Here is a 14,651-nt window from a genome sequence, read left to right as displayed (position 1 = left end):
CACAACAACAACAACACCAGAGGAGGGAAAGAGAAGAGGAGAAGGAGGAGGAGGAGGCAGTGACAATGAGGAAACAAATACAAATAACAGATAAATCAAATAACTTACCAAGGTGGATATATTTGGACAAGCGATCCAACAGAGAGTTTCAAATCATTTGCTTTAGTATAGCTAAACAATACTGTGCAATGGCTGTTATTTGAGTTTGGTATCCACTCTTTTTTCTCAGAGTAGGTTCCTGGAACACACATGGCATTAACTATACCATACTGGTGAGTTATTTTCTCTATAGATACTGTTAGCATTTCAGAACAACCTATTCAATAGAAGAAATACGAATATTTCTGCAATAAATAAACCAAATAATGTTGATTGTCATAAAGTAACAAGCGTGTGAAAAGGTAAAAAAATTTCAAAGACAAGTATATAAAATACATTTTTATTACAGGAAAATAAAAATAACTTATAACTAAGCATGTCTTGTTTACTTCACTATGTCTTGGTTAATATTCTTAGATTAAATAAAGTTAATTTCTTCCTTCTAAGAATCACCCACATGATGACTATCAGTTGTATTACAGATACCAAAAAATTACTAAGTGTACCTTAACAATTTTCTACTAACTTGATGCATATGGCATATATTAACTATTCAATGAGCCAATAGGGTAGCTTTACACAGTAACTCATTCTACTAGAAATAGCAACCAAAGTGCCTTCCAACCACACTCAAGTATTTTAACCCTTTAACAGTAAAATTAAATTTCAAGGTTATTCCAGTAATAATGTTAATACCTAACCCCCCACCCCCACCCCACTCTCCCAAATATATAGAATTGGTATTTTCTACAAGTCACATTGCCTCAATAAACTCAACAATATCTCAATAGAAAACAGTTTCAAATATGACATTCCTCAACAAAAGATAGACTGGTACAAAAAATTGCTTTGTACAGTTAAGGGTAATGAAATTTGAGTGGATGTATCTGCTTTCTGTAGTAAAATAGATATTGTTCAAAAAGAAAAGCAAAATCCATTTGTGCCAGTCAAAAGATTCATGAAGAACCAATTAAATGTTTCCCAACATCAATGAATCTAAAAGCAACTGAAAAAATTATGCCTGCTCTAACACTGCAAAATACTACAAAACTAAAGCAGTGAAAATTGTGAACTGGAAAAAAGTGCATATTCTTAAAAATATATTCATTATTTCCTTCTTTAGCAGCTTTTAAATCAGTATCAATATAGCAAAATATTTCACCCGGCCCAACAAATATTTTTAACATGAGGTAAAGAGAAAGATAGTGAAATAAATAAATACCACTCCATTTGCTGTTCTGTTGGTAGTACCTAATATTAGAATCTACTCTTGATCGAGCTTGGAAACGTAACAATTTAGCTGCAAGACCATTACTGGAATTTAGAAGTAACACAAAGGAAGAAAATTATAAATGGATTAATAATGGAAGAAAATAAAGAAATGAAGAGCTACTCAGAAATTTCTGACTGTATGTATATACACTTGCACACAGTGTGCTCCTGTCAAATCTTTTCCTACAACATATCTTCCTAACAAACTCCTCCATTCCGTCTCCCACCCTCCTTTACAGTCTCACAAAGAGTATATATGTGAAGTGGATGCAAGGGTTGCATTGGGTGAATGGGTGGGTAAGATTGTGAGACTGTAAAGGAGGGTGGGAGATGGAATGGAGGGGTTTGTTAGGAAGATATGTTGTAGGAAAAGATTTGACAGGAACACACTGTGTGCAAGTGTATATACATACATACATATATACATAGATATACCATGAGTGGATCATATATGTCATGTCCCTGATTAGTCACGTGTGGTGCCTTAAGGACAAAAGAACACCGTACAAAATTAAATGGAGGCTCATAGAGTGACTAGAATCCTATATAAATGGGACCAGATAATGCAAGCTTTGCACAGCAGAGCAGGTAAGGATCCTTAAAGACTTGCTTGACCCAAGGAGGCCCTTAAACTCCAGAAACAAAAAATATAGCTCCTGTCTGCATTTAGACACTACCTGCTGCAGGCATGGGATCCCTATTAGTTGATTAGGGCTGTAGAGAATATTTGCTGACTGGAACCAACCTAAGGGTGAAGATTCCTTGTGCGTCAGTTAGGACCATAAGATTTTGCTGACCGGATCCATCTAAGGGTGATAACCCATCTCGTTTGAGGGTCAGACAGTAAAGAATATTATTTTTGTTTACAAATTAACTGACCACAATGTGGCCATTGTGAGATAAGATGTTGTCTGGACCACAAAATTGAGTTCAAACATTGCAGAATAATCCTGTACAAGACACAAAATTTTGCTTGCTTCAGTGTACCTTACAGAAAAAAATTTTCAATCTCATCTCGTCAATCTGAAATTAGCAGTTAAAAAAATTACTCAGCTCCAACAATAGGCAAATCCCCAAATTTACCAAAACCGTTTTATCTATATGACAGTATGAGAAAATGGATATAAACATTGAGAAGAGAAATAAATAAGCATGTTATTTACCAAAAGTTAGAATAACTTTTGTTAATGGTTCAAATCCTATTTGTTGTATTCAGTGCAATAATTTAGAGCTCAGAACGAATTAACTGAATCAATTTGCCTTTACTCTACCATGATTTACTCAACATAGAAAACTCAAAGTATCCACATAATAGAAAACAGTAGTTACATAACACCAACCTGACATATTTACGCTTCTTTTTTGCTGAATCATGCTCTGATATTTCTGGTTGAATCTTAGGGCGTTCAGAAACCTCTCCTTGATTTTTCGTAGGAGTAGATACTTCTATAATTTCAACCCAATTACTAGCCTTTTTGCGTATCTCAGCCTGGGAATTTTGAGTAGATGAGCTCCAAGAAGATATTCCAATTTCAGGAGAGATATCAGAATTAGTTGTCTGAAAAAAAAATATATATATATATATATGTGTGTGTGTGCATATGAGCATATGTTTATATATGTAAGTACACATATGATTATAAAAAAGGGTAAAGAGGAAAGACTCCCTTCAGTCATGAATGACCATGGGATTGCACCTAGAAATTCGCCTCCACAACACAAGTCCAGGCAAGATTATCTGTGGAAGACCAGCAATCACCCATGCATACCATTCTCCCTTCTCCACACCACTAATGTTGTCAGAGAGAAAGGCACAGGATGATACAGCTTGGTATCAGTGATGATGCAACTCATTTCTACAGCTGCGTGAATTGAAACAACATGAAATAAAATGTCTTGCTCAAAAACACAACACACAGCCCAGTCAAGGAATTGAACTTAAACCTCATGATTGTAAACCCAACACTCTAACCACTGAGCCAGGCACATATGTTTATACAACCTAAATAAAATTCTACCCAGCACCAAAAAAGGAAATCTGAATAATTTTTTAAAACTTAACAATTATGTGTAAAACAGATGATATGCATGGAAGATTTTAGAACAAACAGAAAAAAATGACCCTGTTGGCTAATTGCAAGTGAGATGAAGAAGCAAATGGGAATCAAAGGATTTAGCTGATGCATGTAAAGGAGATAGTTGTGATGGAGTGAGAACAGAGGATACATGCTAAATAAAGAACTTTGATGGTGGAGGATATCTGTAGTTGGGTTAAATGAAGAAAGACATGAGAGGAAGTAGTGCATCAAGCATGTGAAAGTTGTGCTTGAAAGATGAAATGATTCAGGAATGAAATGAAAGGGAATAAGTTATACAGCAAACTCACAGAAACCATGTCAGAATAGAAAAATGGATATTAAATGAAAGATTATGATAATGATGATGATGATGGTTTGGTAGTAATATCAGTGATGATGATAATAAAAGTGACAATAATAAAACTTGACCATACTAATAAAAATTTAGCACATTAGTTAAAAAAAACTTACATTTTTCTTTTTAGAAGGAGGTGGTGATAATTCTTCAATGGAACTGATTTCTTCATCTGAAGGAAAATCTTCAATAGTGACACCACTCTAGAAATATGGATATAAATGAGAATATAGAGTAAGAACAAGACAATATCATAAAAAACTAAACTACAACACAAAAGAGGTAAGTTTATTGACATTTGCATGGTATGCTTAACCCAACACCAAGTTAAAAATCACCAGCTTTAGCAAAATTTACTCTGCTATCAACAGAGAAACTAAATGCTTGATATATTATCAACCCACATCTTTCCAGCAAATATTCAGGCTGGACATTCAAGCTTCAACCTCTCCAGTCTGAAGAGGGCTTTCAAAGTTCAATGAGCATTGACCTGCTTCTGACAAACTTGTAAAAAGAAAGTTGGACAATTTTCAATAAATCAATTGAGTGACCTGATTTGAAAAGTACAACTTTAAGATTTTATACATTTTGTAATAAATGTCATAAGAAACAATTCAAGAACAAATAATGTCTGTATCTGTGCATGTGTGTGTGTATGACTTGGCATAGTATAGATCTGAGTTAAAATCATATTAGGTTAAATTTAGTCTTAATATATTTTGGGTAGATACAGCCCCACCAATATACTGAAATAAACAACCAAATTTATAAAGGATGCAAGTGACTTAACTATTGTTTTATGTCAGAAGTCAAAAGAAACAAGTGGATATCAACTGTTTAGAAAAGTCAATTTCTTTTTAATTCTCATATAAATAAAACAAATATTCATAATTACTTGGCATTGCAAATTGCTTGTATTAGTTGTTGACACAGTTTTAATATGGCTTTCTTCTTTCTGTTTCTTTTGTTGGTCTACTAAACTGGTAACTGAGATTTCATTAGTGGGCAATTTACTACTTTCATAATCTTCTTTCTTTAGACCAAAATTAGAAATCAGGTTCCTCTGTACATTTTTTCTGATTTTCTCATGTTTGACACTAACAAAAGAATTACAAAATACAATTGAAAATACACCACAAAGTTTACTTTGAGCAAGGAGAAAGCTTCTGCATGGATGCTCAACCTGTTAGATAGAGTTTGAAAATATTCTCAATTCACAGCCCATCCTTAAATCAAGAAGTATATGTGTGTGTGTGTATATATATATATATATATATATATATATTATATATATGGGCCTCACCGAGGCAATGACTAGTGACCGGGACCTCTGGAAATATGCTGTGCTTGATAAGACTCGGCAAGCACAAGTGAGACAATAACCTTGTAGCCTATGCCGGGGTGTAACCAGTCCACTTATGCATGCCTTTCCTTCATTGGACACTAAACTCTGCCTGCGAAGACCTGTTGAGGCAAGTGAAATCAGAATCAAAATCAAATTCTATGACTGGCATCCGTGCTAGAGGAGCGCTAAGAGTACCATACAAGTGAGATTGTTGCCAGAGCAACAAGCTGGCTTCCGTGCCGATGGCACATAAAAACACCATTCGAGCATGATCATTACCTGCGTCACCTTACTAGCACTTGTGCTGGTGGCACGTGCAAAAAACATTTGAGCGAGGTCGTTGCCAGTGCTGCTGGACTGGCTCCTGTGCAGGTGGCACATAAAAAGCACCATTCAAGCATGGCCATTACCAGTACCACCTAACTGGCCCTTGTGCCGGTGGCACGTAAAAGGACCCACTACACTCTCGGAGTGGTTGGCGTTATGAAGGGCATCCAGCTGTAGAAACTCTGCCAGATCAGATTGGAGTCTAGTGCAGCCATCTGGTTCGTCAGACCTCAGTCAAATCGTCCAACCTGTGCTAGCATGGAAAGCGGACGTTAAACGATGATGATGATGATGCACACACACACATATCTATTATAATGGCTATCCTTCTTATAATGACTAGCATGAAATCATCTGTAGAAGATAAAGAACTTGTGAAGAACAACTGTACAGAACAGTCTTGGTTGCATATATATATACTAGTTGAATTACCTGGTAAAGTAATACCAGGAAAAGCAGGGGTTATTTCCAGTTCCTGTTCCCATCACACTGTTTCATGTCCTATCCCATTCCCTGTCCAGTTCATTTTTTAGTTCTGTTCCCATTCCTATCCACAATCCTATTCAATATATAAATTTTAGAATCAGTTGGGTGCAATTAAGCCATTAAATATTATATTAACCTTTATGGTAATAGTTTATTGCTAAAAATAGGTATTACAAACTATTAATATGATTAGTGGGTGAATAAGGAATGTTCCAATATTATTTTAACAAATGAATATGCACCTGAGTAAAATAAATGAGTTGACCAGTAATACCAGGAAAGCGGGGGTTATTCCCACTTCCTGTTCACCAATACACTGTTCTATGTCCTATCCTGTTTCCTCTTCAATTCCTGTCTTTATGCCCAACTCATTATTTATGGTAATAGTTTATTGCTAAAAATAGATATTACAAACTATTAATTCGATTAGTGGGTGAATAAGGAATGTCCCTATATTATTTTAACAAATGAATATGCATCTGAGTAAAATAAATTAGATAAATAGATTTACAAATACAATGACAAATAGTTCGTGTATTGTAGCAGGTGTTGTTGCTTATTGTAGCATGGCTGCATTTCATGTTGCACAATAAAAATGATTAAGATGTTACAGTAATTTGGATTTAATTCATCAAATTAATCTCATGGCGAACCAACTTCCAGCTGTTGGTCATTACACTGTTTCATGTTCTATCCACAAATCCTGCTGTTGACCATGTCCTTAATGTGACCTTAGCATGACATATGAGCACTGCATGTAGAATTGCTTTATGAGTTGTTCTTATAAAGGTTGCATGCTGTTTACATGAAGGAGTGCATGTTTGAGCCTTACAGAAGCCTTACTTAATTCATATCAGTAGATGGCTATTGATTTTTATTGAAATCCAATTAGTTTATAATTCAACTGGATGTTAGTTTAACATGTATGCAAAGTTTCATCAAGACTGGTTCACTGGTGTAGGCAGCAAGATGGTAACAGACAGACAGACAGAAATTACCATTTATGTATTATATATCATCATCAACATCATATAGTGTCCAGTTTCCATAGAGACAGGGTTTGGATGGTTTGACTGGATCTAGTAAACGGTAGGGCTGCACAAAGCTCCAGTGTCAGCTTTGACATGTTTTCTACACCTGGATACCCTTCCTAACTCAATCATATTACAAGGTGTACTGGGTGATTTTTTCATGCCACTGGGACTTGTGAGGTTTGACAATTAAGGTGCATGAGAGAAAAGAACAGGAAAGAGGAAAAAGAACCCACCACCTTCATCCTTATGCTTTGGCAGCTTACCTTGTTGCCTATCTCTACAAATGAATTACAAAAAGTAAGAGAATGACAATTATGAATAAATTAGTACTCTTACTTGGCGTGATCATTAATATTAGTGGGCCAGCAGAAGTTAGATGATGTTTCAGCAGTCAATTTTGGCAGTTTTTCTTCTGTTTTTGTGAAACGTTTGGATGAAGGTATTAATTCACAATTTGATTCTTCATCACTGGAACTCCATATTATATCCTCTTGACTTAATTCTGAAATACGATGTTTTATTCATTTTACTAAATATGGCATTATTAGGTGAGCTTATTAAACTGAGCACAAAAATTAAATATATTTACTCAAAACAGGTGTATAACTTGACAGCAGACATAATTAACACCAGTTTCAGACAAAACAAAAATAGGCCCATTGACAGGACATTCTACATTATAGTAGTAGTCTGTCATGCTTGTGCTAAGTGAATAACAAATTATCTTATGGATTTAAAATAGTATAGAAAAATAATAGTAGAAATTATAACATATAATTTAGGGAAACAGAATGGCAGGTATCGTGTAGTCTAATAAAAAAAATGCAATTACCTGACAAATAACTGATATATGGCACAAGACCCTTCAATAGGTCTATTTCTCCTTTCTGTCTAAAGTGGAGCCTATAATCTCAAATACATTTACATTAACATTGTGGTTAATTCATAAGCTGCTGAACTTGTAGACTATATAGATCTTTAAAATAATACAGTACAAACCAATGATGAAACTTCTGTGCTATTACTTAAACTGCTAGGAATAGCAGCTATCCACCCATTAAATTCACCATCTTGAGAAATGAAGAACACACTTGATAATATAATGTAGTTCTAGAAACACTAAGTCTGGAAAAAAGACAGGATGGTCACAGCTGGATCTACTTTGATCATAGGTCTGCTTGAAAAGTGCAGACCTAGGACTTAAACAACAAGCAACAGTAACAAATAGTTGTGTCTGTTCACAACATCTCTCATAGTAATACAAACTCCAAATTCACAATTACATCAAAATGTGAATGGATTTCATGTCCTAACAAACAGAATCGAGAAAAAGTGAGACTAATATGTGTGTAATCTTAGTCTAAAATAACTGAACAGTCAGTTCTTTTTTTTACATAAATTAGGTAAGAAACTACATATATATATATATTAATACACACAAACAAACTTTCATACAAACACATACATACATAACTATATAAACATATGCAAGTAAATAAATACATACTTACATGACATAAATATACTGACATATATAACTATGCACATACATACACACTGAGATAACTATATTTACATACATTCACACACACACATATTTATATGGTGAAAGTCACCTCTTGCCACTGCTTAACCACCGACGGTCATTCTTAAAGAGCAGAGCAATAGAAAATGCTGTCATCTGGGTGACACAAACCAGGAAACTACAGTTTTTCACTATTAAGCTAATGATGATTACTTATCAAAGATCTATTATCTGTTTGTGGTTCTTATGCCTGAAATCAATTACAGTGAATGCAGGGTGCACAGAACTACATTCACTTTCCAGAGAGAACAGCCTTCCTCCCAATGGCCCAACATTGATTAAGATGACCAGAAACAATGATTATTAGGTTTTGCATCAGTTTTCTTCAATTACACAGATATTTTGATAAGAACTAGTGCTCTGTTGCTCTCAAAGGGTCTTATTGCATACTCATCCATCATCTTGAGTATTTCTGTGTCACTGTGCACTTTTACTAGAAAGTCATTAACCCTATTTCATCCATCTTCCCAACAGGTCATGTTCCATCCTGCCCAGATTCTAGCAATCCTCCATGCTAGGATATATGAAGCACCAGTTTAGTTGTCAGTAACTCAACTACATCACAGGCTTGTATTGGAAATCAAGACTTGCAATTTTTACAAATATACCCAACTCATGTAGATATGGAGAAAAAGGAAATTAAACTAGTGACTGCATTGATACGATCATCATCATCATTGTTTAACGTTCACTTTCCATGCTAGCATGGGTTGGACGATTTGACTGAGGTCGAGCGAACCAGATGGCTGCACCAGACCCCAATTTGATCTGGTAGAGTTTCTACAGCTGATGCCCTTCCTAATGCCAACCACTCCGAGAGTGTAACAATGTAGGCAGTAATCAACTGCTTTAACAAATTATATTACTTACCTATACTTTCTTCGAAATCTTTATGTTCAGAAACCAAAGAAACATTCTGTGCTCTTTTCTTTTTTCTTTTGTGTTTAAAAGTAGTCAAGTGAGCAAAATCATCCCCACATCGTTGCCAGTCTTTTGCACTATGGCAACCTTTTTGCAGCATACTAATTTTTTTTGAGTCAGATTCTTTAGGAGATGAATCATCTTCAATATCAATGTCCTCATCAGAACTTGCCTATAAAATGGGACAATGAAATCATATTAAATTTAATGTATATATTAGTTGTTACTCAAAAGTTATTTTTAAATTAATATTTTTACTGAAGTTAGTATTGCTATCATATATATTTTTTTTAATGATCAGAGCTGCGACATTCCGTCATCTAATGGATTAACATAATTTGTATGTAATGTATTCATGCAGTGGAGATCTAAGCAAAGTATAGGATGGGGTTAATAAAAACTTATACATTTATAGTTATTGTAAAACTATAGGAGAGGAGCCTTGAAAGTTAGAAGAATAACACTTTCTTACTGATATATAATAGAAATATTTTTTATAACTCACAAAACAAAAAAAATTAACTTTCCAGAAACTTTATACAATATCATATTTAAAAATAGATTATATCAAATCTACAAATTTAGTTTAAACAGATTTGCATCTCCTTTGATTATGATTTACTATTCAACTTAATAGCATATGTTAATATTGCCGATTCAGAAGTTTTATAATACATTGCAAACACTTAACATAAAATCTCTAACTACTTTCTCTCTAACAGATTGAATTATTTCTTTTAACAGATTATTTTGAATTTAACTCAGTATTTTGTCTCGTACTTAACTGGATTATTCATCATGGAATGGGATGATGGAGTGCAGATGTTTTGGTGTAATTGTTTTGATGATGAATGGTTTGACACTGAATCTAGACATACACAGAAACACAGAAGCAAACACATCCAGAGAGAAGGGTGAGAGAGAAGAGAAAAGAGGGAGCAAGAAAATTATTAAAATGTCTTGAAATAAAAATGAAATGGCTTAAATATAGAAAGAGAAGAATACTTATAATATTTCAAAAAAATATAACTCTTTAGTTTTTCATTTGGTAACTATGAGCATCTCTATACTCTTAAGATTTCTGAGATTGTTGGAGACCCAGGAAGATATAGGATGAAGCACTGAAGGCTAATCTCAAGGAGATGACAAAGGACCAAGCTATCTGATGCTTTGCTGTACCCCAAAAGACCTGTCCACCACAGTAGAATTGATATTGGTGCTAGTACCACATAAAAAGCACCTAGTATACTCTGTGGAGTGATTGGCATCCAACCATAGACACCATGCCAGAACAGACAATGGAACCTGGTGCAGCCTGTGGTCTTACAAGCTCTGGTCAAACCATCCAACCCATGTCAACATAGAAAACAGATGTTAAATGATGATGATGATGATGATGATGATGAAGAAGAAGAAAAAGAAGGACGACTCTCTTTTACTTGTTTCAGTCATTTGACCGTGGCCATGCTGGAGCACCACCTTTAGTCGAGCAAATCAACCCCAGGACTTATTCTTTGTAAACCTAGTACTTATTCTATCGGTCTCTTTTGCCGAACCGCTAAGTTACGGGGACGTAAACACACCAGCATCGGTTGTCAAGCGATGTTGGGGGAACAAACACAGACACACAAATACACACACACACACATATACAACAGGCTTCTTTCAGTTTCCGTCTACCAAATCCACTCACAAGGCTTTGGTCGGCCCGAAGCTATAGTAGAAGACACTTGCCGAAGGTGCCATGCAGTGGGACTGAACCTGGAACCATGTGGTTGGTAAACAAGCTACTTACCACACAGTCATTCCTACACCTATGACAACAACAACATTTCTCAGAGCCAAAACACCCATATCAAATGGGTTCTGCACAGAATCAGTCATGTCAAATTGACAACATCTAAACATCCCTACCCTGTCTATCAATCCCAATTCCAGCAATTCAATATTCACAACTACATACCTTTCCCTATAAATTTATTCACCTGACTTTTTATTTTTTCTATTAAATATTATTAAAATTTTTTTAAAAGGAAAATTAATTTTTATTTAGCAGCATGTTTTTACAGAAAGAAAGAAAAAAACTAAAAGAATAAAAGATTAAATTATCGAGTTTTATTGATCCCGTGCCATCATACAATCACTTACTTTAGACCAAATATAAGACTATATCTACATGAATGTTACATCTCATACTTTCCCAACTGCTTTATTTTAATTTTTTTTTCTCTAAATTCATTTTGTGTTTCAGTTATATATAATTTGCCTAGCCTCATGTTACAACACAATGTACACTCAACCTATCGAATTTAAGTCTAATCTGTTATTGGAATGGACAGAATTACCTTAGACTCCCACTCATAGAAAAATCCAGATAATATATTTTTATTTATTTATCTCAGACCAACACTGATTCACAGGTGCTTCGGAGTTCTTGCTGGTCCATATACCTTTCATCAATTATTTTAACTCATATTATCTTGATCAAACATGAAGGTCATTACTAATTCTAACACTGTTGTAAATGTTTTACTATATGCAGTTGTCAAAGATTTATGAGATTGCTGATTCTCAAAACGAAATCTATAGTTTTCTATAGGTAATCCATCATTTTCAGAGAAGCTAATTCCCTAATCAACAGTCTGCAGCTCTGAAGTTATGCACCCTTAAGATTTTTTTTTTTTTTTTTTTTTGACCTTTTCGACTACGGGGAATAAGAATCTGCAAAAATATTGGCAAAAATCGACATTTCTAAATTACCACCCTCACCCCCATTTCCTTCATTTTAAACTATTTTCACAACCTTTTTTTTTCCAAACATGCAGAAAAATACGGAGATTATGATTCTGAAAAAAATTTCCAAAAATCTTAGGAAATTTTTTTTAAGAATTGTTTTTTTCTAAATATGCCGAAAAATACGGACATAATGATTCGGACAAAAATTTCAAAACATTTCTGTACTTATGGTTACAGTTTTAGGGTTAAGGTTGGGGTTTTAGGGTTAGTATTGGGGAAAAAAGCAAAATTGAAGAAGTTGGGGGGCAAATTTCACAATGCCGATTTTTAGCAATTTTCCGGAACCTCCGTATCCGAAAACGGGAATTTTTGGCAAAAAAAATTTCCAAAAATAAACAAATTTGGGAGAAAATGAGTGGGAACGGGCGGAAGTCTTTTCGCATTTTCTCCTGACATGATCTGAAAGGACTAGAGCTAGAGACGTTTCTAACTGATCAAGTTCAGATTTTAGATTTCGATCTGTTATTTTCGCTTGTGACAATTACTTCATTTCTTTAATATGGTTTCTGTTTTAAAAACTAATAGCTTTTCAGAACTAAGGGGAAATGGCAAAATATCCAATTCCATAAAATCCTTAAAATGCATGGCACTCGCCTAAAGGAACATAATTGTATTAATCAATGCGATATTTAAGATAGTTGATAATTAGCTAAACCATTAAGATGAACGCGTTACTTCCCTTGAAGTACCACTTTTAGAACTTATGGGTAAACAAATTCAATGATATAACAAACATTTCGGCGATCTTACGAAAGATCGCCGACATTTCTTATAAACTTAATCCCTTATGTATTACTAAATAAAGAATATCACGATAGAGAGGCAATTGTAAATATCGATGACGTCTCCGTAAACTATTCAAAGCGGTTAAATATGTAAACACTACTTATTCATAATAAGAGGGTTTAAATGTTATTTCGTGAAAACTTTTAAAATATTTTTCCGTACTAAATTTTTACTGAAATTTGTGAATTATTATAACATGCAAAAGTAATTTAATTTCATTTTTGTAAACTTATAACGCTGACAAAAGACAGTTTGCAATCAAACACCGATTAGAAGCAGTGCTTAACTGTCACAGTGCGTAATGATGGGAAGTGAATGAGTATTACCTTTAACGACTTGACAACTTGTTAGTTACAGTGGGTGCAAGCACAGAAAAGGAATTACATAAGGCATCCAGATGGGATTATAAAGCTTCAAAACTCTATAACTTCAATAACTAGACTTAAAGTTTCGTTAGTCAGTTCATTAAGCTTATTTGTACCAAGTAACTGAAACTTTTCTCAGCAAATGTTGGGGTAAAATAAAAATTTAACTGTCACAATTACTTAAACAGTTTTCGGTAATAGCATGTGAAAGTGGCTTAAATAAAATTCAGACTTTCGAAAATAGGGAATATAGGTCTTGATTTGATTTTCTTGAATTATCGAAATAAATAAATAATTCAAAAGATGTAAACCAATTTTTCTCCTTATTTTTTCTTTCCTTATTCTTAATATGAAATATTTTTTTAACAATTTCGAGTCAAAATGCTATTTATATTGACACTAAAAGCCATTCGAATAGATTAAAAAAAAAAAACTATCAGTGTTTAAGACTGACATACCATCAATGTTTTTGATTTGTGACATGACATTTTCTTATCTTGAGAAAAACACGTTCAAATTGCCGCCATCTTAGGAATGGTCAACGTGATTTCCGGGCAAACGAGCCTGCAATTTAGTTTCGATTCCCAATTGCAGCCATTTTACTTCACTTATGTCCCTATTGTTGTATTTTGTGCACTTCTAGGATCTTTTCGGTTTGAACGGCAGTTTTTAACATAATTTTTAGGTAACTAAAAAATTTTAAACTTCGTATACTAGTAGAATGTGTTTATAAAACATCTTTTTCTCTTGGCTTTATTGAGAAAATTCTATAGTTTGTAAGATATTTGTTGTTTTTTTTCTTCAATTTCTGCAATTTCAACCAATCAATGACGTCCACTGAGGTAAAATACATTCTGTGCCGTATGAATATGTCCCTCGTTTAAGAAACAGATTGGGTTTATTTGCATTTGTGAAGAAAAAAAGATAGATCTTTTCCTTTTGATGGACGGAATTTTCTAGTTAACTAAACAATTTGAAACTTCGTATACTGGTAGAATGTGTCAAAAGAAAGCATTATTGTAAACAAAATTGTAATTTGTAAGTTTAACGTAGTTTAATTCTTCGAATTTTAACCAATGAAATCCCAGCATTTGAGCTCAAATCATTTGCTGCGTTATCGATATTGATAAAGAAACAGCAGATGCAAGCCGCATACACACACACATATATTCAGATACATACACACGTACACTTGCACACAC

At 34.1% G+C, this 14,651-nt stretch overlaps 1 protein-coding gene across 5 annotated transcripts in view; it reads right to left on the bottom strand.

Moving 5' to 3' along the window:
* LOC115214336 (DNA repair-scaffolding protein) overlaps positions 1–14,087 on the bottom strand; it is a 33,992-nt gene extending 19,905 nt beyond the window's left edge. For 4 of the 5 annotated variants that reach the window (XR_005000149.1, XR_005000150.1, XM_029783523.2 and 1 more), the window contains exons 1-8: positions 13,908–14,087; positions 9,452–9,674; positions 7,333–7,498; positions 4,700–4,901; positions 3,921–4,007; positions 2,712–2,929; positions 1,322–1,413; positions 109–316 (exon numbers count right to left, since the gene is read on the bottom strand). Coding sequence is in view for 3 of the 5 variants with exons in the window: in XM_029783523.2 (XP_029639383.1) it covers positions 109–316; positions 1,322–1,413; positions 2,712–2,929; positions 3,921–4,007; positions 4,700–4,901; positions 7,333–7,498; positions 9,452–9,674; positions 13,908–13,937 (1,226 nt within the window). In the remaining 2 variants the exon portion in view is untranslated. Of the gene's footprint in view, positions 1–108; positions 317–1,321; positions 1,414–2,711; positions 2,930–3,920; positions 4,008–4,699; positions 4,902–7,332; positions 7,499–9,451; positions 9,675–13,410; positions 13,534–13,907 lie in introns of those variants that run through there. The other variant, XM_036504955.1, reaches the window with a different exon arrangement.
* Positions 14,088–14,651: the final 564 nt, after the last annotated feature.

The sequence above is a fragment of the Octopus sinensis genome, linkage group LG1 (genome assembly GCF_006345805.1).
Source record: "Octopus sinensis linkage group LG1, ASM634580v1, whole genome shotgun sequence".
NCBI lineage: Eukaryota > Metazoa > Mollusca > Cephalopoda > Octopoda > Octopodidae > Octopus > Octopus sinensis.
Note: the sequence above shows the minus strand (reverse complement) of the source record. Positions and strands in the feature narration are given on the sequence as shown.